Source organism: Emys orbicularis, chromosome 13, assembly GCF_028017835.1.
Source record: "Emys orbicularis isolate rEmyOrb1 chromosome 13, rEmyOrb1.hap1, whole genome shotgun sequence".
NCBI classification, from domain to species: domain Eukaryota; kingdom Metazoa; phylum Chordata; order Testudines; family Emydidae; genus Emys; species Emys orbicularis.
Genome location: NC_088695.1, coordinates 6702381 through 6729175, shown reverse-complemented (window position 1 = coordinate 6729175; position 26795 = coordinate 6702381). Strand labels below are relative to the sequence as shown.

Below are 26795 nucleotides of genomic sequence, written 5' to 3'. Positions count from 1 at the left end.
CTCCCCAGGGGCACCAGCCTGCTCCCCAGGAAGCCCCAGCACATTCACTGCTAGCTCACTGAGTCACACAAAGACGCCCCCCCCCTTGCTCTTTTCCCTTCCCAGCCCAGCAGGGTGACCAGATAACAAGTGTGAAAAATAGGGACAGGGGCCGGGGGTAATAGGAGCCTATATAAGAGAAAGCCCCAAATATCATGACTGTCCCTATAAAATTGGGACATCTGGTCACCCAACCCCCAGCCATCCCCAGCCCGTTTCTTCCTCCTCCTCCTCTGCCCTGCCCCACAAAGTCCCATGCCGGGCTCTACGGAGCTCAGCTCCATCCCCCGTCTTCCCAGCCTCCAGAGTCTGTTCCCAGCCTTGCTCGACCCCCCTGCCGGGCCTCACTCCCCCGGCCCTGCTCACTCACACGCTACAAACTTTTGCTCCTGGCTCTGGCTGGTCTCATGGGGTCCTGCCCCCGCCACAGGCAGGGAGGGACTCCGCGCAGCTCTGCGCTCCTGGGGGTGAGGGGGGCGCTGGGTGGAGCTGGAGCCCTTAGCTGAGGAGGGAGCGGGCAGGGGCAGGGAGAAGCCTGCTGGCCCAACACGGGGAAGGGGCCGGACTCCGCAGAGGAGTCTGCGGCGCAGCCGGTGAGGGGAAGCCTGAGCCCCTTGTGACGACCCCCTGGCTACGGCACTCTGGGTGTGGGCCCAGTTAGCCCGGCCCAGCCAGGGTTTGTTCAGGATTTAGCTGAAGCTACTGGAGTTGAGGATGTTGGCTGGATCCCCTGCCCTGCTCAGGTCATCTTTCAGGATCAGGATGCCGAAAGCCCAACAGTGCCATGCTGGGTCCCAGGAGACCCCTCCAGGCTCTGCTCCCACACAGCCACTAGCATTCAAAGTCACTCCCAGTATACAGCACTGAGTGCCACTAGCCAGCCACCCATGAAGTAACCTACACAGCAACACCACACAGTTCACTACTCCCAGCCTTGCACCCCAGAAACGTGAGTCTTGGACTGCCCAGTCGGGTCGCTGTGCTGGACAAACTCAATCATTAGTTGGTCAAAGGGGGCTGATCAGGCCACAGCCTTGTTCTCTCAAGCGAAGTTTCCCAAACACACACACCAGTTCAGACACAGCGCCCCGCTGTCTCCACCTGAGGGATTGGGAGCGGGGAGGGAAGGAGAGGCCAAGCCTTTATCTGCACCTCCCAGATGTGCACGGCCCTTCCTCATGAGACCCACCCACCTGGGGCTGACAGCCGCACTGAGGGGCTGGAGCTAGGCTGAGGGGGGCTGTGCAGTGGGGGGGACACTGAGGGTCTGGAGCTAGGCTGAGGGGGCTGTGCAGTGGGGGGGGGGGGTGGCACTGAAGGGCTGGAACTAGGCTAGTCACTGCCCAGGGCTGAGCTGCGGCCTGCAGATCCCCCTCCCCCTCCCCCTCCCTACTATGGAGTTGCGGCTAGGCACCTCTGGCCCCTCCCCTTGCAGGTCTCATTGGCCGCTGTTCCTTGCTAAAGGGCTGGGAGCCAGGTTAGCAATGGGGGTTGGGGGGGTGGACAGAGCTCTGGAGAGCTGCCCAGACACTCCGCAGCATAGAAGGATGTGGGGGATGGTGGGAGCCGCTTGCCCCATGGTAAAAATTTTTAGGTCCATATGGACCCAACATTTTTTACCGCTGACACAATACGTCTGTGTATGGACACAGTGCCGACCTATGAGCCAGGATATGGCTCCCTCCCAGACAGCCCAATGAAATATGGGGATTACTGATTACATCATCCAAAAAAATTCTACCGATCCAAAAGGATCGGACACATTACTCACCAAGTTACTGAATTTTTCAGTCCTTACCAAAATACACACTTACTGCAAATTCTTATCAATTCACCTAAGATTTATTAAAAGGAGAAAAGAGATGATTGGCTAAAAGATCATTACACATACAAAGATGAATAGCGTCCTTATGTCTATTTCTCTGTCAAGATGGTGCTTTAGAATTGCAAAGAGTCCTTTTCAGAATCATTTCAACATGTCAGAGTCCACTGTCCAAATGTTCAATACGAGGCAGGTGCAGCTGGGACTGGAGATCTCAGGTTTTACAACTCAAACTCTCCCCAAATTAAGCTTAAGAAGATTGGAGATAAAAGAATCAGGTCCCAAGAGTTCTAATACAGATTTTTGCACCATCTCAACATCGTGCAGTCCTGTGGTGAACAATAGGTTTTTGAAGTAAGCTTCTATTTCCTAACATCACCGGTAATCAATTATCAGTATTAACATAAGGTAATTATTCATAATGCAGTTAATAGTTTACCACGAACTTTACACAGACATACAGACAATGACATTATTATACCCAAGTTTTATCTAAATGTTAATATTTTCTTTTGATCTCTTAATTAACAGAAGACAGCCCTGGACAGGAACTGTTTGGTTACATTGTTAACCTCTAACAACATATAGGCATAGGCATGCACACGGGGTGTGCCAGGTGTGCCCGTGCACACCCTAATTCAGGGCAGTCAGAGCTGTGGGGGGCGGGGCTGCTAGGAGCCTGAGGGGGGTTGGACAAGGGGCAGGGGCAGTTGGGGGACAGGGAGCAGGGTGGGTTGCTCTCACCTTGGGGGCAGCTCCCCCCTCCCCAGTGTCCCTGCGTGCAGGGAGAGTCTCGGCAGAGGCAACGCTGCCTGCTGCCTCCCTCCCAGCGCTGACCCGGTTCCCAGCCCATTGGCCAGGAACCCTGGCCAATGGGAGCTGTGGGGTGGTGGTGCTAGATCTCCCTGACCGCGCCTCCCCAGCAGGGAGGGGGAGGGAGCTCCTCTTGCTCAGCCCGCCACCTCCCAGGGCTGAGCCGCCTGGGACCAGTGCCAGGGCCGGGTCGTTCTCGGCCAGCATGGGGGGGAGGGCTCATCTGGGCCCCAGGCAAGGCGGTTATAAGGGGGGCAGGCCCCCTCCCACTCTGATTCCCCCACCAACCCCAGCTGTGGCGCTGGCTCAGCCCAGGCAAGGCAAATGGCCCCCGCCCAGCAGGCCGGTGAGTGTGGCTGGGGAGCAGGCAGGCGGGGGCGCTGGGTCTCTGGGGATGGTGCTGGGCAGTGGGGGGTCTGTGGGGGGTACTCCTGGGCCCCAGGGGGAATGAAAACAGCCCAGGTCCCCCTCCTGCAGCGTTCTTTGCTTCCCTGCAGAAAGTGAAGGAGAAACAGGGGTGTGCGATTGGGAATGTTCATGGCATAGTTTGGGGGCATTACCCCCCAAATAGAGGTGAGGGGCCACATGGGGTGCAAGGTCATGCCACTGCCCCCCCCCCCATTTCTGTGAACACAGAATTGCTGCAGCCCCGCTGAAAAAAGAAGGTGCTGCTCAGCTTCCTGGACTTTGCAACTGGACAGGACCTTCTGGGTCCTAGGGCTGGTTGAGCTCCCTTCTGTGTGCTGGGAGCCATCCTTCATCTTGTACAACAGTGAGTTGTGGGGCGGGGCAGGGCAGGGGAAAAGAGGCAGGGGGGAAAGAAGGGGGTGGGATGGGGAGGAGATGGTATGGTGGGGAAGGGGCATGGGATGGGAAAAAGAAGGGAATGGGGGAAGTGGGGGCAGGGGGAAAGAGGCAGTTTGGGAAGGAAGGGGATGGGATGCGGAAGAGATGGAACGGTGGGGAAGGGGCATGGGATGGGGAAGAGAAGGGGATAGGGGAAGTGGGGGCCCAGCGTGCAGATCCCCTTGGCAGCAGCTGGGGCTCCCCTGTTAAGCAGGCCCCTCAAACCCTCACTCTGACAAGCCCCAGCTCCCCTGCATCTGTACCACCCTGATGAGCCCCCCCAGACACCCTCCCCACTGAGCCCCAACCACCTACACCCAGACCCCCACCCAAATGAACCCCACCTCCCCTGCACCCAGAACCCCCCCCCCCCCCCCCGCTGAGTTCCAACCACTTTCACTTGGTCCCCCCTGCAGACTCCCATTACCCCTGCACCTGGAATCTCCCTGTGCATCCAGATCCCCCACTGAGCTGCCTGCACCCAGACTGCCCCACACAGAACCCTCTTACCCCCGCCCAGCCAATCACCGCCTCCCCAGCGCTACACATGACCTTTGTTGACTTACATCAGTCATAGCGCTCTTCCACCACTGCGCTCCAGCTTGGTTGGCGCTCTCTGCGCCCGCCCTGTAAGTGCCATCACGCCATTGGTCAAGGGGATGTCCAGGGGGTGGGATTTGGTGGGGACTCTGTTCTGAGCTGCGGAGTGGTAAGGGGGCTGGGCCGGGTGGGTTGGATATGGGCCAGAGGGTCTCGGGGGCAGTCAGGGGACGGGGAGCGGTTGGATAGGCATGGGAGTCCTGGGGGTCTGTCTGGGGGCAGGGGTGTGGTTAAGGGTCGGGGCAGTCAGGGGACAGGTAGGGGGTAGGGTCCTAGGAAGGCAGTTACAGTGGGGGCGGGTCTCAGGAGGGGGCAGTCAGGGGACAAGGAGCAGGGAGGGTTGGCGGTTCTGAGGGGGGCAGTCGGAGGCGGGAAGTAGGAGGGAATGGATGGGGCGGGGCTAGGGCAGGGTGGGGGTGGGGCTAGGGTGGGGCTCCCTGGGTGCACACCCTAATGAAATGTGCTGTGCACACCTATGCATATAGGTAATCGCAGACTACTTCAGTTACCATCTTCATCCAAGTCTCTCCTGTGTGGATCATCTGATGTGTTATAAGATATGAATGATCGCTGTGTGAAACTCTTTCCACAGTTTAAGCATTTATGGGGTCTCTCTCTCCTGTGTGGAATGCCTGATGTTTAACAAGGGCTGATGTGTTTCTGAAACTTTTCCCACAGTCCAAGCACTTGTGGGGTCTGTCTCCTCTGTGGATTACCTGATGTTTAACAAGGTCTGGCCTCTGTATAAAACATTTCCCACAGTCCAAACATTTATGGGGTTTCTCTCCTGTGTGGATTGCCTGATGTTTAACCACGTCTGATCTCTGTATGTAGCTTTTTCCACAGTCTAAACACTTATGGGGTCTCTCTCCTGTGTGGATTGCTTGATGTCTAACAAGGCCTGACCTCCATTTGAAGTTTTTTTCACAGTCTAAACACTTATGGGGTCTCTCTCCTGTGTGGTTTATCTGACATGTAATTAGTGCTGAATTCCAATTCAAACAGTTCCCGCACTCGAGGCATTGATAGGATTTCTCTCCCATGTGGCTTTTCCCATGGTTATTAAGGTCTGAGCAGATATTGAAGATTTTCGCAGGGGCCAAGTATTGAAGGGGTTTCTCTCCAGTATGGATTGTCTGATTTGTAACAAGATGTGGTCTCACAATGAATCCTTTCCCACACTGGAGCAATGGTAGGGTTTCTCTTCCTTGGGATTTGTCCGCTGAGCTGTGGGATCCTTGTCTCCTCCCCAAGTTAATAGATTCATCCACTTTCTTCCTTGGGTGGTTTCCCTGCAGCTTGTCTAACCTGTGCCAATTTAGGGGGGTGGAGGAGGAGGGAAGGACAAGTCCAGAAACCAAATCAAAAGTTCGCATATGCCAGCTTTCTGCTGCTTGGGCCATCCTCTGGGGTTGAGTGTGTGGGTCCCCTTAGCCTGCCCCCTCGTGTTCTTGGGAGTCTGGGTGATGAGGCTATGGAACTTGGGGAGGAGGAATGGCAGTTATACAGGGCTGCAGCGGCAGTCTGTGGTCTTGCTGCCTTTCCCGTATTAGATCCACCATACAGCGGAGCATGTCAGTTTGCTCCACCGTGAGCTTGACCATAGCGTCCTGCCTGCTCTCATCGCGCGCGTCCCGCCTCTCTTCGAGTTCCTGTAATGCTTTACGGGAGTCCGCAATTGTTTGACTACACGCATTCAGCTGGGCCCTATCAGTGCGGGAGGACTGCATGAGCTCGGCGAACATGTCGTCCCGAGTTCGTTTTTTCCGCCTTCTAATCTGGACCAGCCTCTGGGACGGAGTAGATAGGGGCCGCGTTGAAACATTTGCACCTGCGGGAGAAGAAAAAGGGAGGGTAGTAGTTTAAAAGATTCCTTTCAGAGAACAAAGGAGACACTTTGGTGTGAGTAAGCCATCACACACGGCCGGGCAACAGAATTCAGCTTGCAGGCAGCCTAGGGGCACGCAGGGTTCTGCTTCTTCTACATTCATTTCAATGTTTTCAAACTGTTGGGCCCCCTTTCCCATAGCAAGCAATGCCTGGTTGATTTGCCATATAAAAGGAGGGCATGCGGGCTCTCTGGGATGATCGCTTCACACAACACCCCCCTTCCCCGCACCCACCGTGTGGCTCCGATGAGGCTGAGCAGGGATGAGCCCTTTAAACTAAACGTGAACAGCCCAGCGTGGCTGGGTTTCCCCTCCCGCCCCCACCACATGGCTTCAATCAGGCTCTCACTCACCAGAAGTACCTTCTCCAGGGTCATGGTCCAGGAGCCCACCTTGGGAGTGGGGGGAGGCTATTGGCTCCAGCGTTAAGAATAGTTCCTGGCTGGGGGGGGAAATGGATTCCCCACTTGCCGCCTGTGCACTGTCCTCCTCCTCGTCCTCCTCCTCTTCATCTTCAAATGACTCTTCCTCCTCGCTCCGTGCAACTCCCCCCTTGCAGGTGTCCACGGACAGTGGTGGGGTAGTGGTGGCGTCACCCCCCATAATTGCATGCAGCTCACGGTAGAAGCGAAATGTATGGGGCTCTGACCCAGAGCACCCATTCACCTCCCTGGCTTTTTGGTACGCTTGCCTGAGCTCCTTGATTTTTGTACGACACTGCTCTGTGTCCCTGGAGTAGCCTCTTTCCGTCATGGCCCTGGAGACTTTAGCGTATGTATTTGCGTTCCTTGTTTTGGAACGTAATTCTGCCATAACAGACTCGTCTCCCCAACATGCGATGAGATCCAGTACCTCCCATTCGGACCATGCTGGAGCTCGTCTGCGAATCCGGGACTGCGTGATCTCCTGTGATGGTGGACTGTGCATGGTCGCCTGTGATGCTGGACGGTGCTGATGGTCACCCGTGCTGATGGTGACCAAACAGGAAATGAAATTCAAAAGTTCCCGGGGCTTTTCCTGCCCACCTGGCTAGTGCATCGGAGTTGAGAGTGTTGTCCAGAGCGGTCACAAGGGAGCATTCTGGGATAGCTCCCGGAGGCCAATAACGTTGAATTGCGTCCACAATACCTTTAACCCGGGATTGCAATCTCGATTTAAGCGCTACTCCACTTGCCGAGGTGGAGTACAGAAATCAGATTAAAGAGCCCTTTAAATAAAAATTTAAAAAACGGTTTGGTCGTGTGGACGGAATCATTTTTTTTCGAATTAACTTGGCTAATTCCGAAATAACAGACTAGTGTAGACCAGGCCTTAGATTCACCAAGCCAGGAACAAAACAGCTTCTGCAATACCTTACTGCTACACAGAAGCCAAAGCTCAGCTCCCTTAAAGCAACCCAGCCTTGGGGCACAGTGTAGGAGTTAGGGTGCAGAAGGGGACAAGGGTTAGTGGCAAAGGGGGTGCAGGATGGGGAGCCCACGGGGGCCAAGGGAAAAGCCCCCAAGGCCGGCCCTGCACCCTGGTGGATATGAGAGTGGATTTCTGCTGTCACCCTTCCCCTCATGCATCATTTTCCTTCCCCCCTTACTTCTGCTCTTTCTCCTTTTGCTTCTCTTTCCCACAAGTCCGGCTCAGCCAGCCCAGACAGCTCCAACTTTTGCACCAGTGCTGGTAGGGTGACCAGATGTCCCAATTGTATAGGGATAGTCCCGATATTTGGGGCTTTGTCTTATATAGGTGCCTATTACCCCCATCCCCTGTCCTGATTTTTGACACTTGCTGTCTGGTCCCCCTAAATGCTGGTAACATGCGCCCAGAGATGCTGCAGCGCGATGGGTTGATCGCTAGGACCCAGGAGCAGCTGGGAGGCGGCTCTGGGGGGAGCGATCGCTGGGGTCAGGCCCGGCAGCAGGAAGTGACTCGCAGCCGCTGCGGTGACTCTGGCTCCTGGCGAGATCCCCGAGCCCCGGCGGCTGGTGCTGGGAGCCCGGAGCCCTGGCTGCAGCCGGGAGAGGGGAATCTCCAGCAGGGCCCTTCCCGCTGCTTCCCAGGAGCCTCTCCCAGGGCAGAGCCCCCAGCCTGGCCAGGCCCCTGCCCCAGGGGGCCCCGCTCGGAGGGAAGGTAAGAGAGACCTGCCCCCCCCGTCACTCCCGGGCTGCAGGGGGGGTTTGGCCCCAGGCTGCTCCCAGCGGAGCTGGCTGCGATTCCCGCCCTGGGTCCGGGAAAGCTGCCGCCCCCTCCCGGTGTGGGCGGGGCGGGGGAGAGTCCGCACCGTGCTGGGGCAGCCTGGGGGGGCGGGGGCAAAGCGGGACGCGGCGTAAGAGAGGCAGGGATGTGTGGGGGGAACAGGGATGGGGGGGGACAGAAAGTGGGTGAAGGGCTTGTAGGAGACAGGATGGGGGTCAGGTCGATGGGGCGATGCAGGGGGATCACGCTTCAGGGGGGAATGATGGGGCTGATGGGAACGAGGCTGGAATGGAGGGAAAGGGGGTGTGTGGGGAGGGGAGGCCTGGGGGAGACTGTGAGAGCAAGAGGAGACCGGCTGGGGAAGGGAGAACCAGGGGGCAGGGAGCATTGGGGGGGCGGGAAGCTGGGGACTATCCCCACAGGGCTCAGAAACTACAAGGCAAATATCCCCGCCACCTTCCCCGCTGCCCCCATGTGCTAAAGACCCACCCATGCTGGTGGGGTCTGTCTCTCCTGAGTGTGGGGGCTGCCTACGGCCCTGGTCTGATTTCCGGGCAGGATTCAGATCTCAGCCACACCGGAGTCAGACCGGAGTCACTGCTGGTTCTGGGCCAATGGGATCAGCCTCTGCCTGCCTGTCCCTGGGGGCTGCAGGGGCAGGACAGGGAGGCTCAGGCATTAGCTGCTGCCACCAAAGGGCTCCGATTATGGGTAAGGGAGAGGAGGAGGCGGGCGCGTCTCTCCCTGCTCATGTTATTACAGCCCTGGAGTGGAGCTTCCTTGTGGGTCAGATGTTGCTGCCCCCTGAATTTTGACCTGGGAGCCCAGACTGAGTCACTGCTTCTTATGCAGCGGGGTCTGTGTGTGTGTGTTTGCGGGGGAACCTGCATTCACCCCCCGGGGAGGGGGACAGGCTCCAGTGGCTGGAACCAGCCCCTGGGGCAGCCCCCGGCTCTGCTCACACCTGCCCCTGAGCTCGAGCCTGCAGGTGACTGGGAGAGACTTGGGGGGGAGGGCTGGGGCCAGGCAGGAAAGTGACGCTGCACAAAGGGCCCCTTTCAGGGACCTGCTGGTGAGCTTGTACCGGAGGGGAAGGGGGTTCCCCATGTGCTGCCCTCACAGACTCAGTCAGGATCAAACCCCTCTTAGCAGTGGCAGTGGGTGATCTAGCTAGTAAGTGCAAAGGCCCACGACACTGAGGCAGTCACCAGTTCTCCCAGGGTGAGGGAAGAAGATAAAAAGGGGGAGCGGAGAGACTGAAAGGGGCAGCAGGAGCAGGAAGTGGAGAGGGAGGTTCCCAGCTCCCAGCCCTGCCCGGATCCATTCCCTGCACCCCCTGGGCAGACTGACTCTCCTGGGAACAAGGGGTGGAGCTGAGACAGGATAAGCCAGTTGTTGACTTTGCTGAAGCACTGCACTACTTTGGGGGGGGAGAGGGAGTTAGAGGGGCTGACACTACAGTGCCAGGGGGAATCCCCCAAAGTGGCAACTTCGGTTCTGCTCTTTTTCCAGCATTTGGCTCAGAGACGCTGTTACTGGGAGGGTTTAATGGTGCCCCGGTGGGTTCAGTTCAGACAGGAGGGGCCTGGCCTGGGTGGTAATAAACTAAGTGGGTTTCTTGCCAGCGTGGTAGAGTCCAAAGTGTCTGTCTGAAGGGAGAGAGCCTGGGTGGAATCGGGGGGTGACATAGACTGAAGCCCCTTCTGTAACCTCCCTCTCGCCCTGACAGGCTGAGGAATCACGTCCACATTTCACTCCAGAGCGTCCCGTCGTGCAGGAGACGGGGCAGGGAAATGGCTGTGATGGAGCCAGCTCAGGTAGGGGATTGTCAGGGAGTTGCTGGGTAGGGGGAGGGAGAGGCAGGGAGGAACAGGGTGCGATAAACATGCTGATCAGGCCTATTGGCGGTGGGGAGGGGGGAACATTCCCCCATTTCTCAAATATGAAACAAACCCCCTGGGCAGGGCTGGAAAAACTGACCAGACTCCCAGTGCTGGAGCCTGACCCCACTGGCCCAAGGCTGCTGTGAAAAATGAGGGGAAGTTTCTGGGATTCCTGTCCCTGTCCTCAGCTCAGAGCTCGGCTTCCTGTGCCAGCTTGTGGCTGGGAGGTGTGTGTTAAATGTGAAGATGCTGCCCTTCTCCATTTGCTGTGGGGGGACAAGGAACTCTCACCTTAAAAGAGAACTGGATAAATTCATGGAGGTTAACTCCATTAATGGCTATTAGCCACGATGGATAAGGAATGGTGTCCCTAGCCTCTGTCTGTCAGAGGGTGGAGATGGATGGCAGGAGAGAGATCGCTTGATCATTACCTGTTAGGTTCACTCCCTCTGGGGCACCTGGCACTGACCACTTTCGGTAGACAGGATACTGGACTAGATGGACCTTTGGTCTGACCCAGTACGGCCGTTCTTATGTTCTTATGTACCTTCTCCCACCCCATGAAGCCTCCTGGATGCTGTGAGCAGAGTGCGGGTGGGAATCTGCTTCTCTGGCCCTCCCAGAGCTTCCGAGATTGTTTTCTTTTTCTTTCTTCCTTTCCTGTGAATATTGGGATTGGGGCTGTGGCAGCAGGTGCTGAGTGGGGGACTCTTGTTGTTTCAGATGCCGGTGAGCTTCGAGGAGGTGGCTGTGTATTTCACCCAGGGGCAGGGGGCTCTGCTGGACCCCGCTCAGAGAGCCCTCTACAGGGACGTCATGCAGGACAACTACGAGACAGTGACCTCGCTGGGTAAGGGATTCCTGTCCCCTCAGTTAGTTGAAGCCATGCAGCTCTTTAACAGGACAGTGTGGTCACGCGCCAGCACTGGGACAGAGCTGGTAAACCACCTCCATGAGCAAGTTTCAGCGCAGTAACTTGCTACTGTAGACAAGGCCTTAATAGTGTATCTCATAAGTGTGCATCTGTACACACTGTGTGGCTAGTGCTGTTGTGTTGTTAATTTCAGACACACCAAATACATTTATATTTAGAGATGTTTTCAAGACTTGGGCTTGCTTTAATTGGAGCTCCACACCTCTTATTCCTTGCTTCAATAATGTACCAAAAATATTGTGTCACGTGTCTGTGTAGCCTTCAAAATCTTACCCAAGGCTGACATTTCTCCTTGTAACGTCTCAATATCAGATGAATTTAAAACTCCAGTTCCAGCACCAATTGCCACCTACAATGTATTCTCTTATACCTCTTTTATTTTGTATAGTCCCATCTCCCCATGGTTGTCGCCAAGCATGTAATAGAGGTAAGGCATATGGCATACACTGCAGATGTTGTGCACTCATGTTTATTTGAGTTCTTTCCAACCAAAGAGTCCTGCAGGGGGCAGTCAGGGGACAGGGAGAAGGGGTGGTTGGATGGGGCAGGGGTCCCAAAGAGTCTGTCAGGAAACGGGGGGGGGTTGGATGGGGCAGGAGTCCTGGGGGTGGGGGCAGATAGGAGGTGAGGGCCGGGCCATGACCCGCTCCCCTAACCGGCCCTCCATACAATTTACGAAACCCGATGCGGCCCTCAGGCCAAAAAGTTTGCCCGCCCCTGGTTTAAGAAGAGAAGTAAAGGGGTGGAGAAGGAGGCAGCCAAGTGGACTAAAGTTAAGCCCCTTCTCTGTTAGAAAAGCAGATTATTGCATTTGGGACATGCCCTTGGATGCAGTGGAACCCGATGTAACAATTGACACTTTAGAAAATATGTTTGAGAAATACGTACAGCTGTGCAGGCCTAATGCGAGTAAAAAGCAAGCGGCCGTAGTGTGGCTGTTGTGGCAGGCTGCAAAGAAGGCAATTGTGCATAGGGGGGAAATCTGTGCGGAGATACAGACATTACAAGAGAATTCTCAAACTCGCCAAGAAAATTTGGAGCGGGAAGTGAGGCCGCACAGATAATGCAAACTCAAATAGAACAAATGGGGAAACAAAATAGGGAATTGGAAAAGAAAATGGTGGATTGGGAAAAGATTCAGGCAGACAAAGATCAATTGGAAAATCAAGTGGTAGGGATGAAACAGTTAATTTGAGAACTGACTGAGGAAGAGGAGCGCTTCTCACAGTTGGTGCCCGAAAACCATAGCAACCTGGAGGAACCAGGTGAGAAGGAGGGAACTGCAAGTGGTGTCTGTATGTCAAACAGAGAATGGAGATTTGGATTTTAATGGAGATATCCAGTATGGAGAGGATTCGGAGGACCAGCGTGGGGGTCAAGAGAAAAGGGAACTTACCGTATATACTCGTACATAAGCCGATTTTTTTTAGTAAAAAAGGGAAGCACCGGAGACGGGGGGTCGGCTTATGAACGGGTATAGAGAGGGAGAGGTGGGACAACAGAGGGAGCAAGGAGAGGCAGCACAGACAGCAGAACCAGACGGGAAGAGGCAGGGCCAGAATCTCTCCGCTTACTTATCCATCTTGAGGGGATCGGCTTATAAACGAACCAGCTTACGATCGAGTATATACGGTAATTGGCCCGCGAGCCCCTCGCAGCCCCTCCGCCCTCCTCCAGTGTTTACCAGAGCAGCGGCCGGACGTGCACCGGGAGCAGGGCAGGCTCCCTGACTGCCCGCCCTGCGCAGCTCCGGGAAGAGGCTGGAACGTGGGGAAGGGGGGCGGAGGGTCTGTGTGTGGCTGTTGCTTTAGGCAGCGCCCCCAGCAGCTCCCATTGGCCGGGAACAGGGAACCGCGGCCAATGGGAGCTGCTGGAGGCGGTGCCTCAAGCAACAGAAACACACAGACCCTCTGCCTGTTTTGGGGCAGGGCAGACAGGCAGGCAGGCAGGGAGCGCAGGCAGGGAGCCTGCCCTGCCCCCGGTACGCGCCGGGCCAGATCCTGCCCCCCGAACCCCTCCTGCAGCCGAACCCCCTGCCCTGAGCCCCCTGCCGCACCCCGACCCCCTGCCATACCCTGCACCCCTCCTGCACCCCAACCCCCTGCCTTACCCCGCACCCCTCCTGCATCCCAACCCACTGCCCTGAGCCCCATGCCGCACCCCTCCTGCACCCCGACCCCCTGCCGTACCCTGCACCCCTCCTGCACCCTGACCCCTGCCCTGAGCCCCCTGCCCTGAGCCCCCTGCTGCACCCTGCACCCCTCTTGCATCCCAACCCCCTGCCCTGACCCCTTGCTGTACCCCTCACCCCTCCTGCACCCCACACCCCAACTCCCGGCCCTGAGCCCCCACCACACCCCACACCCCTCCTGCACCCCCTGGGGGCAGGGAGGGGGCAGAGTTGGGGTGGGGATTTCGGGGAAGGGGTTGGAATGGGGGCAGGGAAGGGGTGGGAAGAGGTGGGGCAGGGGCGGGGCCTCATGGAAGGGGTGGAGTGGGGGCGGGGGTGGGGCCAAGGGCGGCGGGGGCGGGGGAGGTGTCAGTAATGCGGCCCTCGAGCCAATGTACTAGTCCTCATGTGGCCCTCATGGTCATTTGAGTTTGAGACCCCTGCTCTAGGCCCTTCTACTCAGGGCCAGCAGTCTGGCAGGTATGAGGCTGCAGCTCCACTCTGCTTCCCTAAGCCTGCCCAGCACTGCGCTCTCCTGGGTGCTGGTCTCCTACTCAGGAGACAGACCTTCCTCCCTGAAGGTCTGGGACAGACTGACTGCTCCCTCACTGAGCAGCCTTTTTATAGGGCTGAGCCTGGCCTTGATTGGCTGTCTCCAATCCGGGCCCTGATTGGCTCCTAATAAGCCCTTCTCTTATTGGCTGCTGGGCTGCACAGGCGCACTGGCCTGCTGCAGCCCCCTCTAGCCTGGGGGTGGGGCAGACACCCCACCACAGAGACAATGGGCCCAAAGATGCCCTATTGGATAGTGGGGCTGGTATAAATATTGTAAATAGAAATTGTGATTTGACTCGATATGTGTCTGAGATCATTACAGCAGCCTCCTTTGCTGGGGAAGGACTGGCAGGAAAGATGTATCGTTCAGTAGAAATAACTATTATACCCAGAGGGAGAATAGGAGGTTTTTGTTGTAAAGAACAAATGCTTCAGATAAATCAGGCAACTTAGCCAATGATATTAGGAACTCCTTGTTTGGAGAGGAATCGGTTGGTTTTGAATTTACCTCATGGAGTTCTGTGGCGTGTGCCCGACTGGACAGAAGGCACTCTGACAGCAGGACACATGCCAAGAATATGTGCTGCAGAAGCAATGGAGGAGATTACACTGAATCCACGAGATGTGTGGATAAAAGACTTTCCCAATGTATGGACCAAGAATAAAGCAGAATGTGGTAAAATCAAAACATGTGTTAAAATAGCAGGGGATGACGTGCTACCACAGACACAATATAAATATCCCGTGCAGGCAGAGGCAGGAATTGAGAAAATAGTTGAATCACTGGAACAACAGGGAGTGATTGGAAAGGGGAATTCCGCACACAGTTGCCCAATTTGGCTGGTAGTAAAAAGCTTCAAGAGATTAGAGATTGACAGTGGATTTTAGACATGCCCCTGCCATGGCACCACTAGTAGCAGATTTGCCTCAAGTCATGACAAGAATATAGGGGGCCTCTAAATGGTTCTCTGTCATAGGTTTGGCAAAAAAAAATTTAGCCATCCCGATTCTTGGGCCCGCTTTGTGTTTACCTTCACGGGACAACGGTACTTATTCAAAAGAATTCCCCAGGGCCTGCGCTGTGCTCCAGCTATTGCACGTGAATTATTTGGGGGTGACCCTAGGGGAGCAAGGAATTCAGGTAGATCAACAAAAGGTGACATCATTGCTGAAATTACCCAGACCAGAGAATTCTCGTGCATTGAGAGTAATGTTAGGAGGGTTTAACTATTTAAGGAAGCACATTTAGAATTTCACCATTAGAACTAGACCCTTGTGGTGTTTATTGAAAAATAAAGTAGAATGGGAGTGGGGGCCTGAACAAGAAAAAGCTTTTTGTGACTTAAAACAGGCTTTGGTACAAGCCCCAGCATTGAAATTCCCTGAGATGAACAAGCCGTAGGTGGCCGGCAACCCAACAGGGATTAGCATCAGTGTTGATGCAGGAAACTGATAGGGGAAAGTTAATACCGGTGGCGCACCCATCTAGAAGATTAACCCCTACGGAGCAGCAGTTTGGAATTTGTGAAAGAGAATGTTTAGCTGCTGTGTGGGCCATTGAAGCTTTTGCTTTTGACTACTGGCACAGCCCCTGTTGTAATACAGATACCTCACTCTCCCCTGACGTACATCTGATCAGGAAAACTGCAGGAGAAAGGAGTTTTCAATACCAGAATGGCCCAAAGGGCTTTGATGTTAACTAGCAGAGATGTTACCTATGAGAATAACAAACAAGCAAGGATGTTACCATATGTCCTCCTGACAGAAGGAGAAGAGCATGAATGCCCACTTCCAGAAACTGAACCAAAGTTAATAGAAGAAGCACTCCGGTAGATGAAGTGTTATGCCTTGGAGAAAAAGAGGTTTGGTTCACAGATGGTCGTTCTTACCATGAAAGGCGTAAGCAATATATGGGTGATGCTGCTGTGCAAGCTAATGGGGAGACTCTCTGGATCCATGGGCAGGACTTCAGCTCAGGTAGCAGAGCTCAGAGCTCTTAGGCCATGTCTACACTGGCGCGTTACAGCGCAGTAATTTGCTCGCTTGGGTGTGAAAAATCACCCTTCCCCAAGTGCAGCAAGTTTGCGCCCTGTAACGCGCCAGTGTAGACAGGCTCCCAGCGCTCGGAGCTATTCCCCTCGTCCAAGTGGATTACATAGAGTGCTGGGAGAGCTCTCTCCCGAGCGCTAGCGGGTGGCCAGACTGTCGGAGCAAAGCGCTGCCGCGGGAGCGCTTTGAGGTTTTTAGTGTAGTCTTAGCCTTTGTGATCTGCTTAAACAGAAAAAATACTGTTGCACTTTGCCTTTATGTCTATATGGATTCAGACTTTGTGGTACAGGGACTGTTACACTGGATTTGGATTTGGAAAAAGAACCATTGGGAAACAGCTGAGGGTGGAAATTTGGTCCAAAAGGAAAATTGGAAATGTATCTATGATTGGTTGAAAGAACACCTGGGAAAATTAAAAGTAAGAGATACTAAAAGTCATCCAAAGGGAGAAGGGGATGAAAAATATCGGAATGATAAAGTGGCTGCTTTAGCTAAATTAGCAAAAAAGGAACCTTTGGGGGTTATGGTAATTACTAGAGGTCACACTATAAAACAGGAGGCTGAACCTAAAGATGGGGAACCTGGAGTATGAAAGGAGGTTATGCAGTGAATAAGAAAACAGGAGAGGTAAAGTGAGTACCTGATAAACTTCAAAGAGAAGAGATCATTAACCTGTGTCACTCTATGGCCCACCGAGGAATAGAAAATACTCTCTTTAAGGTAAAAACAGATTGGAATACGGTCTAAGGTGCGAGAGGACGTAGAAAATTAGGTTAAAAATTGCATAAGATATGCAGCAGTTGAAAATAGACCAGCGAATTTGGGACCCTTGTGGCACTAAAGAATTGTAGGGCCGTGGAGTAGAATACAGGTTGCTTTTATTAAGACCCAAAGGGGGAATCAGTATTTATTAGTGATAGTAAAAAGAATGAGTACTTGTGGCACCTTAGAGAGTAACAAATTTATTTGAGCAGAAGCTTTTGTCGGCTAGAGCCCACTTTATCAGATGCCATCAGCTAATGCCTCTAAGGTGCCACAAGTACTCCTATTCTTTTTGCGGATACAGACTAACAAGGCTGCTACTCTGAAACCTATTAGTGATAGTTTCTTTTTCTGGCTGGGTGGAGGCAATTCCCACCAGGAATCATACTGCAGAGACCACCGCCAAGAAGTTGTGGGAAGTACTGTTTAGTAGCTATGGGACTCCAAAAATAATTGGTTCAGATGATAGATCACATTTTATAGGAAAAGTAATTAAAAAACATTATAAAAGCTTTAGGAATAAAGCAACAACTACATATCCCCTACCATCCTCAATCGTCAGCGAAAGTAGAAAGGATGGATCAGACTATTAAGCAACCCCTACGCAAAGTAGTGTAAGAAACTGGCAAAGGTTGGGACAATAAATTACCAATGGTGTTGGCAGCCATCCGGAGCAGTGATCGATTGGATACTGGCTACCAGCCGTATCAAATTCTCTTTGGAAGGTCTATGAGAGTGTGGAACCCTTTATTATATGGAGGAGGAGGAGGAGTCTCTGTTGTCCTGGGCCTTCATCTGCAACTCCAAGAAGCCAGGATCCAAGGGGTGCCATTTCCTCCAATTCTTACACAGTTTTAAAGCCGTCCCGCTGGTGTTATTTCCTTTTTTGCTGATTCTTCATTTTTTTCCTAGGACATGACAAAATTGGGTTTTTTATAAACCGTTCTTTTTGACCAATTCAACTTTCAGTTCTTGCTTCGGTTGCCAAAATGCAAATCATGCACTCATGTCGAAACACAGTCCAGCCACACTAGGCCCCAAGTGCTATAACATATTACATGGATATATGGGTTATATATGTACATATCCCAACATTGCCTGCGTCTCCCAAGGGGGCTCAGGTTTCAGAGTAGCAGCCGTGTTAGTCTGTATCCGCAAAAAGAACAGGAGTACTTGTGGCACCTTAGAGACTAACAAATTTATTAGAGCATAAGCTTTCGTGGGCTACAGCCCACTTCTTCGGATGCATATAGAGTGAAACATATATTGAGGAGATATATATACACACACATACAGAGAGCATGAACAGGTGGGAGTTGTCTTACCAACTCTGAGAGGCCAATTAAGTAAGAGAAAAAAAACTTTTGAAGTGATAATCAAGATGGCTCAGTACAGACAGTTTGATAAGAAGCAAGTGTGAAACTTGGTGCCACAAGTACTCCTGTTCTTTTTTCAAGGGGGCTCAGTGACCCTGTTCCCATTCTCTGGAATTGAATTATCCCTCAGCACGGGGACAGGTTCCACTTATGGAATGCCCTTTCTAACAAATACTCTCTCAATACTCCATGCACCCTGATCTGGTCTGATTTCACCCCGTGTATAGGATTTCCCATTCCCAAACCTGACCTGATCGCACAGCTGGAACGAGGGGAAGAGCCGTGGGTGCCCGATCTCCAGGCCTGCGAAGAAAGGGAGATCCCGAGAGGCGACCGCACAGGTGAGAATGGACACAGAAACCATCTGGGGAATGAAGGAAAAAGTTGAGAATCCCCAAAATATGGTGTAAGAGCCCACAGTTTTTCCTCATGTCAACAAAGGGAGGGCTGCAGTCAGCAGATATCGCTCACTGTTTTCCACCCGTCCTGTTAGCTGCAGGAGTTTCCTTCACAGCTTTCTTCCCTGTGAGTGTTTGGGTGGGATCTGGAAGCAGAATCCAATTGCTGATTCTTCGCAACTTTCGTGTGGTGGGTTTTTCCTCTGTGCTATTCCTCTTTCTCCCCAGCACAATGACTCCTGTCTGGATTGTCTCTCTCTCCCAGCAGGTGCTGAGAGAGTCAGTGAGAAGGGGAATCATCATGAGGAAGTTCCTGGGGAAGTGGAACCACAGTGCACATTTGTGGGAAGAGCTGAAGGGAATTTTTCCCAGTGCTGGGAACAGGGAGAAGCATGGGGAAATTGGCACAAGTCAGAGAGGCTGATGGGAAACCAACCAGGGAAGAAAGTGGATGAATCTATTAACTGTGGGGGAGGAGACAAGGATCCCACAGCTCAGCGGACAAATCCCAAGGAAGAGAAACCCTACCACTGCCTCCAGTATGGGAAAGGATTCATTGTGAGACCACACCGTGTTACGAATCAGACAATCCATACTGGAGAGAAACCCCTTCAATGCTTGGTCCCTGGGAAAATCTTCAATATCTGCTCAGACTTTAATAACCATGGAAAAAGCCACATGGGAGAGAAATCCTATCAATGCCTCGAGTGTGGGAACTGTTTGAATTGGAATTCAGCACTAATTACACATCAGATAAACCACACAGGAGAGAGATCCCATAAGTGCTTAGAGTGTGGAAAAAGTTTCACACAGCGATCATATCTTGTAACACATCAGAGGAGGCACACAGGAGAGAGACCCCATAAGTGCTTGGACTGTGGGAAAAGTTTCATATGGAGGTCAGACCTTGTTAAACATCAGGCAATCCACACTGGAGAGAGACCCCATAAGTGCTTAGACTGTGGGAAAAGTTACACACGGAGGTCAGACCTTGTTAGACATCAGGCATTGCACACAGGAGATAGACCTTATAAATGCTTGGCATGTGGGAAAAGCTTCGTACGGAGGTCAATCCTTGTTAGACATCAGGCAATCCACATAGGAGAGAAATCCCATGAATGTGTGGACTATGGGAAATGTTTCATACAGAGGTCAGACCTTGTTAAACATCAGGATTTCCACATAGGAGACAGACCCCACAAGTGCTTGGACTGTGGAAAGAGTTTCACACAGCAACCATATCTTATAACACATCAGAGGATCCACACAGGAGAGAGACCCCATAAGTGCTTGGACTGTGGGAAAAGTTTCATATGGAGGTCAGACCTTGTTAAACATCAGGCAATCCACACAGGAGAGAGACCCCATAAGTGCTTAGACTGTGGGAAAAGTTACACACGGAGGTCAGACCTTGTTAAACATCAGGCAATCCACATAGGAGACAGACCCCACAAGTGCTTGGACTGTGGGAAAAGTTTCAGAAACACATCAGCCCTTGTTAAACATCAGGCATTCCACACAGGAGAGAGACCCCATAAGTGCTTAGACTGTGGGAAAAGTTACATACGGCGGTCAGACCTTGTTAGACATCAGGCAATCCACACAGGAGATAGACCCCATAAGTGCTTAGATTGTGGAAAGAGTTTCACACAGCGATCATATCTTGTAACACATCAGAGGATTCACACAGGAGAGAGACCCCATAAGTGCTTGGACTGTGGGAAAAGTTTCAGAAACATATCAGCCCTTGTTAAACATCAGGCAATCCACACAGGAGAGAGACTCCATAAATGCTTGGACTGTGGAAAGAGTTTCACACAGCGATCATATCTTGTAACACATCAGAGGATCCACACAGGAGGGAGACCCCATAAGTGCTTGGACTGTGGGAAAAGTTTCAGAAACACATCAGCACTTGTTAAACATCAGGCAATCCACACAGGAGAGAGACCCCATAAATGCTTGTACTGTGGAAAGAGTTTCACACAGCGATCATATCTTGTAACACATCAGAGGATCCACACAGGAGAGAGACCCCATAAGTGCTTGGACTGTGGGAAAAGTTTCATATGGAGGTCAGAGCTTGTTAAACATCAGGCAATCCACACAGGAGAGAGCCCCCATAAGTGTTCCGACTGTGGGAAAAGTTACACACGGAGGTCAGACCTTGTTAGACATCACGCAGTCCACACAGGAGATAGACCCCATAAGTGCTTAGACTGTGGAAAAAGCTTCATACGGAGGTCAATTCTTGTTAGACATCAGGCAATCCACACAGGAGAGAAATCCCATAAATGTGTGGACTATGGGAAATGTTTCATACAGAGGTCAGACCTTGTTAAACATCAGGATTTCCACATAGGAGACATATCCAACAAGTGCTTGGATTGTGGAAAGAGTTTCACACAGCGATCATATCTTATAACACATCAGAGGAGGCACACAAGAGAGAGACCCCATAAGTGCTTGGACTGTGGGAAAAGTTTCATATGGAGGTCAGACCTTGTTAAACATCAGGCAATCCACACAGGAGAGAGACCCCATAAGTGCTTAGACTGTGGGAAAAGTTACACACGGAGGTCAGACCTTTTTAGACATCAGGCAATCCACAGAGGAGAGAAATCCCATAAATATGTGGACTAAGGAAAATGTTTCATACAGAGGTCAGTTTTTGTTAAACATCAGATAATCCACACAGGAGAGAGACCCCATAAATGCTTGGACTGTGGAAAGAGTTTCACACAGCGATCATATCTTATAACACATCAGAGAATCCACACAGGAGAGAGACCCATAAGTGCTTGGACTGTGGGAAAAGTTTCATATGGAGGTCAGATCTTGTTAGACATCAGGCAATCCACACAGGAGATAGACCCCCATAAGTGTTTAGACTGTGGGGAAAGTTTCAGAAACACATCAGCCGTTGTTAAACATCAGGCAATTCACACAGGAGAGAGACCCCATAAATGCTTGGACTGTAGGAAAAGTTACACACAGAGATCGCACCTCATTAAACATGGGAGAATCCACACAGGATCTGAAGTTCTGTGACACAGGGACAGGAGTGTTAAAAAACTTGCCGGGTAATTGATCCGTATGTAACCATTAGAGACATGTTAGATAAATTTGTAAATGGTAATTAGGGCCAATCCATATGAGATAAGATAGTGGTTTAAGATGTAAACTTGTATTGTTAAAGACTTGGATGAAGAGGGTAGCTGAAGTAGTCTGCGATTACCTTTATCTTGTTAGAGGTTAACAATGTAACCAAACAGTTCCTGTCCAGGGCTGTATTCTGTTAATTCAAAGATCAAAAGAAAATATTAACATTTAGATAAAACTTGGGTATAATAATGTCATTGTCTGTATGTCTGTGTAAAGTTTGTGGTAAACTATTAACTGCATTATGGATAATTACCTTATGTTAATGCAGATAATTGATTACCGGTGATGTTAGGAAATAGAAGCTTACTTCAAAAACCTATTGTTCACCACAGGACTGCATGATGTTGAGATGGTGCAAAAATCTGTATTAGAACTCTTGGGACCTGATTCTTTTATCTCCAATCTTCTTAAGCTTAATTTGGGGAGAGTTTGAGTCGTAAAAACTGAGATCTCCAGTCCCAGCTGGACCTGCCTTGTATTGACCATTTGGACATTGGACTATAACCTGATGAAATGATTTTGAAAAGGACTCTTCGCAATTCTAAAGCACCATCTCGACAGTGAACCTGACGTAAGGACTCTATTCATCTTTTTATGTGTAATGATCTTTTAGCCAATCATCTCTTTTCTCCTTTTAATAAATCTTAGGTGAATTGATAAGAATTTGCAGTAAGTGTGTATTTCGGTAAGGACTGAAAAATGAATTAACTTGGTGAGTAATGTGTCCGATCCTTTTGGATCGGTAGAATTTTTTTGGATGATGTAATCAGTAATCCCCATATTTAACTGGGCTGTCTGTGAGGGAACCCAATCCTGGCTCATAGGTCGGCACTGTGTCCATACATAGACGTATTGTGTCAGAGGTAAAAATTTTTAGGTCCATATGGACCTAAAATTTTTTACCATGGGGCAAGTGGCTCCCACCATCCCCCACATCCTTCTATGCTGCGGAGTGTCTGGGCAGCTCTCTGGAGCTCTGTCTGGCCCCCCAACCCCCATTGCTAACCTGGCTCCCAGCCCATTAGCAAGGAACTGCGGCCAATGAGACCTGCAAGGGGAGGGGCCAGAGGTGCCTGGCCGCGACTCCACTGTAGGGAGGGGGAGGGGGATCTGCAGGCAGCAGCTCAGCCCTGGGCAGTGACTAGCCTGGCTCCAGCGCTTCAGTGCTGCCCCCAACTGCAGAGCCCCCTCAGCCTGGCTCCAGCCCTTCAGTGCCACCCTCCCCCCACTGCACAGCCCCCCCTCAGCCTAGCTCCAGCCCCTCAGTGTCCCCCCCACTGCACAGCCCCCCTCAGCCTAGCTCCAGCCCCTCAGTGCCCCCCCACTGCACAGCCCCCCTCAGCCTAGCTCCTGTCCCTCAGTGCTGCCCCCCACTGCACAGCCTCCCTCAGCCTAGCTTCAGCCCCTCAGTGCCACCCTTCTTCCACTGCACAACCTCCCTCAGCCTAGCTCCAGCCCTTCAGTGCCGCCTCCCCACTGCGCAGCCCCCCTCAGCCTATCTCCAGCCCCTCAGTGCGGCTGTCAGCCCCAGGTGGGTGGGTCTCATGAGGAAGGGCCGTGCACATCTGGGAGGTGCAGATAAAGGCTTGGCCTCTCCTTCCCTCCCCACTCCCAATCCCTCAGGTGGAGACAGCGGGGCGCTGTGTCTGAACTGGTGTGTGTGTTTGGGAAACTTCGCTTGAGAGAACAAGGCTGTTGCCTGATCAGCCCCCTTTGACCAACTAATGATTGAGTTTGTCCAGCACAGCGACCCGACTGGGCAGTCCAAGACTCACGGTTCTGGGGTGCAAGGCCGGGAGTAGCGAACTGTGTGGTGTTGCTGTGTAGGTTATTTCATGGGTGGCTGGCTAGTGGCACTCAGTGCTCAGGGCCGGCTCTAGGTTTTTTGCTGCCCCAAGCAAAAAAAATTTTGGCTGCTCCCCACCCCAGCCCTGGGCTCTCCCCCCCGCCCCCCACCAGTGCCCTCCCGCACCCACACCCCCTGCCACCCTAGCCCTGGGCTCTCTCTTCCCCCCCCCCACCCGCACCCCCTGCCGCCCCAGCCCCGGGACCGCGGCTCCGGCCCAGCCCCGGTGCCGGCCGAGCACCCCCGGCCCCAGCCCAAGCGGCTCCGGCCCGGCTCAGCTCAGGCTCCGGGGCGCCAGCCCCGGCCCTGGCCGAACGCGCTGGCCCAGGCCCGGCCTGGTGCCGGCCGCGCACCCCTGGCCCCGGCCCCAGCCCTGGGCTCTCTCTTCTCCCCCCCCCCCGCACCCACTGCCGCCCCAGCCCCGGGCTCCCCCCCCGCAAACGTGACCCCCTCGTTCACCATAGCAATCCCCGTTTACACTTGCAGTGGGGATCAAACAGTTTATCCTATTTTTATTTCACTTTAGTATAAATCTCGTCCCCCCCCCCCCGTCCCCTGCAACCCCATCTTTACCCGGAAAGGGATGGGGATCTAGTAAAGAGGGTTCAGGCAGAGGAGTGGGTGTGGGGGTGCTTGGGGGCTCTACACTGGCAGAGAGGCGGGGTGTGATGTACTCGCGGAGGAGGGTGGAGGAGAGGGTTGGGAGGTGCGGGAGAAGAGGTGCAGGGGAGGGGGGAGGTGCGGGAGGAGAGGGCTGGGGGAGGGTACAAGGGGAGAGATGCGGGTGAAAGGAGAGTACAAGGGGAAGGGGTGCAGCGAAGGAGCGATGGGGGGAGGTACAAGTGGAGGGGCTGCGAGCGGGATGGGGGGGTGCAAGGGCTGAGAGGGGCAGGCGCTGACAGCTGCTTCCCCAGCCCCGTTCAGGCAGAGCCGAGAGGACAGACACTGACCCCCAGGTGCCCAAGCCGCGGGGGTCCCCCGGCAGGGCAGAATCCCCGCTGCCCCGCTCGGAGCCGGGCTCTGCCTCTCCCCACCCAGGGCAGGCAGCGCAGGGCTGAGGCGGGAGAGGTGCGCGGTGGGCTGGGTCCGGGGGCAGGAGGGGGCGGCGGCAGCTCCCTGGCACCTCGGGCTGCCCAGCCACTCGCCCTGTCAGCGCGTGAGCTGGGATCCGCACCCGCTGCCCAGCCCGGCGGCGCCCTGCACAGCCCCCTCGGGCGGGGAAACGCCGCGCCGCCCTGGGGAGACTCAGAGCAGCAGCGGCAGCAGGACCCCTCCTCCCTCCCAGCCCCGCTTCCCTCCCTCCCTGGCTCCTCACACCCAGGCTGGACTGCAGTTCAGGCTGCCCTGCCGCTGGAGAGCCAGAGCATCATTCCCCGGAGCAGGGCCGGCTTTAGCAAGAGTGGGGCCCGACTGCTGGGGGTGGGGCTTGCCATGGCAAGCCCCACCCCCAGGAATTGGGCCGAGCTCCAGCCAGGGTCGCGGGGCTTGGGTCCGGGCCGGAGCCGCTGGGGCCGGGGCTGCTCGGCCGGCACCAGGCCGGGCCTGGGCCAGCGCATTCGGCCAGGGCCGGGGCTGGCGCCCCGGAGCCTGAGCCGAGCCGGGCCGGAGCCGCTTGGGCTGGGGCTGGGGGTGCTCGGCCGGGCCGGAGGCACAGGGCTGGGGCCGGGCCGGCGCGCTCGGCCGGAACCGGGGCCGGTGCCCCGGGGCCCGAGCCAGGCCGGAGCCAGAGCCGCTGGGGCCGGGGCCGGGGGTGCTCGGCCGGGGCTGGGGCCGGAGGGAGCCACTCGGCCAGGGCCGGACTAGGCCGCACCTCTCCGGAGCCCTCCTCGCGCCCCCCCGCCCCAGCTTACCTGCTGCCGCCTGCCCCTGCTTGTTTTCAGACTTCCCGCCAACATCTGATTCGTGGGAAGCAGGGGAGGGGGAAGTGAGCTGGGGGCGGGGTGGACAGCTGCGGGGCCCTCTTAGGCGCGGGCCCGATTCAGCGGAATCGGCTGAATCCGCCTAAAACCGGCCCTGCCCCGGAGCTGAGCCCTCTCGCCGCCGCAGCCGGGCTCAGCTCCGGGGATGACGCTCCGGCTCTCCAGCGGCCGGGCAGCCTGAACTGCCGTCCAGCCTGTGCGACTCCGGCTGACATGAGCGCCATCTAGCGATGGAAGCCAGAACTGCAGTGTCAGTTCCAGCGCAGCCTGAAAGCCTCAGCTGACAGGGAACATCTTGGTTCAGGGCCGGCTCCGGCTTTTTGCACCCCAAGGGGAAAAAAAAAGGGGGGGGGGGCTGGAGTGCTGCCCCTTGGAAAGTGCTGCCCCAAGCACATGCTTGGAGCGCTGGTGCCTAGAGCCGGCCCTGTCAGTGCTGTATACTGGGAGTGACTTTGAATGCTAGTGGCTGTGTGGGAGCAGAGCCTGGAGGGGTCTCCTGGGACCCAGCATGGCACTGTTGGGCTTTCGTCTTCCTGATCCTGAAAGACGACCTGAGCAGGGAGGGGGATCCAGCCGACACCCTCAACTCCACCAGCTTCAGCTAAATCCTGAACACACCCTGGCAGGGCCGGGTTTAGGGCCGGGCAAACTGGGCCCACACCCAGAGTGCCGTAGCCAGGGGGTCGTCACAAGGGGCTCAGGCTTCCCCTCACCGGCTGCACCGCAGACTTCTCTGCGGAGTCCGGCCCCTTCCCCGTGCTGGGCCAGCAGGCTTCTCCCTGCCCCTGCCCGCTCCCTCCTCAGCTAAGGGCTCCAGCTCCACTCAGCGCCCCCCTCACCCCCGGGAGCGCAGAGCTGCGCGGAGTCCCTCCCTGCCTGTGGCGGGGGCAGGACCCCATGAGACCAGCCAGAGCCAGGAGCAAAAGTTTGTAGCGTGTGAGTGAGCAGGGCCGGGGGAGTCAGGCCCGGCAGGGGGGTCGAGCAAGGCTGGAAACAGATTCTGGAGGCTGGGAAGACGGGGGATGGAGCTGAGCTCCGTAGAGCCCGGCATGGGACTTTGTGGGGCAGGGCAGAGGAGGAGGAGGAAGAAACGGGCTGGGGATGGCTGGGGGTAGAGTGACCAGATGTCCCAATTTTATAGGGACAGTCATGATATTTGGGGCTTTCTCTTATATAGGCTCCTATTACCCCCCAGCCCCTGTCCCTATTTTTCACACTTGTTATCTGGTCACCCTGCTGGGCTGGGAAGGGAAAAGAGCAAGGGGGGGCGGGGCGTCTTTGTGTGACTCCATGAGCTAGCAGTGAATGTGCTGGGGCTTCCTGGGGAGCAGGCTGGTGCCCCCAGGGACAGCAGCTGTTCCAAGCTGCCTCACACTGCACCTGCACCTCTCCCCTCTTCTGCCCTGCGGCAACTCCCTGCAATCTCCTTGTCACGCTGCATCCCTCTGCTCTGAAGTTAAGCCCAGATGCCGAGGATCCCCTTTGGCCTTTTCCCTCCCCTCCCTTCCCCAGCAGGGATCAGCAGCAGACGTGGGCTGGGAG

The 26795-nt window shown here is 54.5% G+C and overlaps 1 protein-coding gene across 1 annotated transcript in view; it reads left to right on the top strand.

Moving 5' to 3' along the window:
* Positions 1 to 25858, top strand: part of LOC135888216 (zinc finger protein 850-like) — a 54570-nt gene extending 28712 nt beyond the window's left edge. Inside the window, exons 4-6 of the mRNA XM_065416025.1 lie at positions 19072 to 19412; positions 19581 to 20650; positions 25717 to 25858. Of these exons, the coding sequence (XP_065272097.1) occupies positions 19072 to 19412; positions 19581 to 20650; positions 25717 to 25858 (1553 nt within the window). The remainder of the gene's footprint in view (positions 1 to 19071; positions 19413 to 19580; positions 20651 to 25716) is intronic.
* Positions 25859 to 26795: the final 937 nt, after the last annotated feature.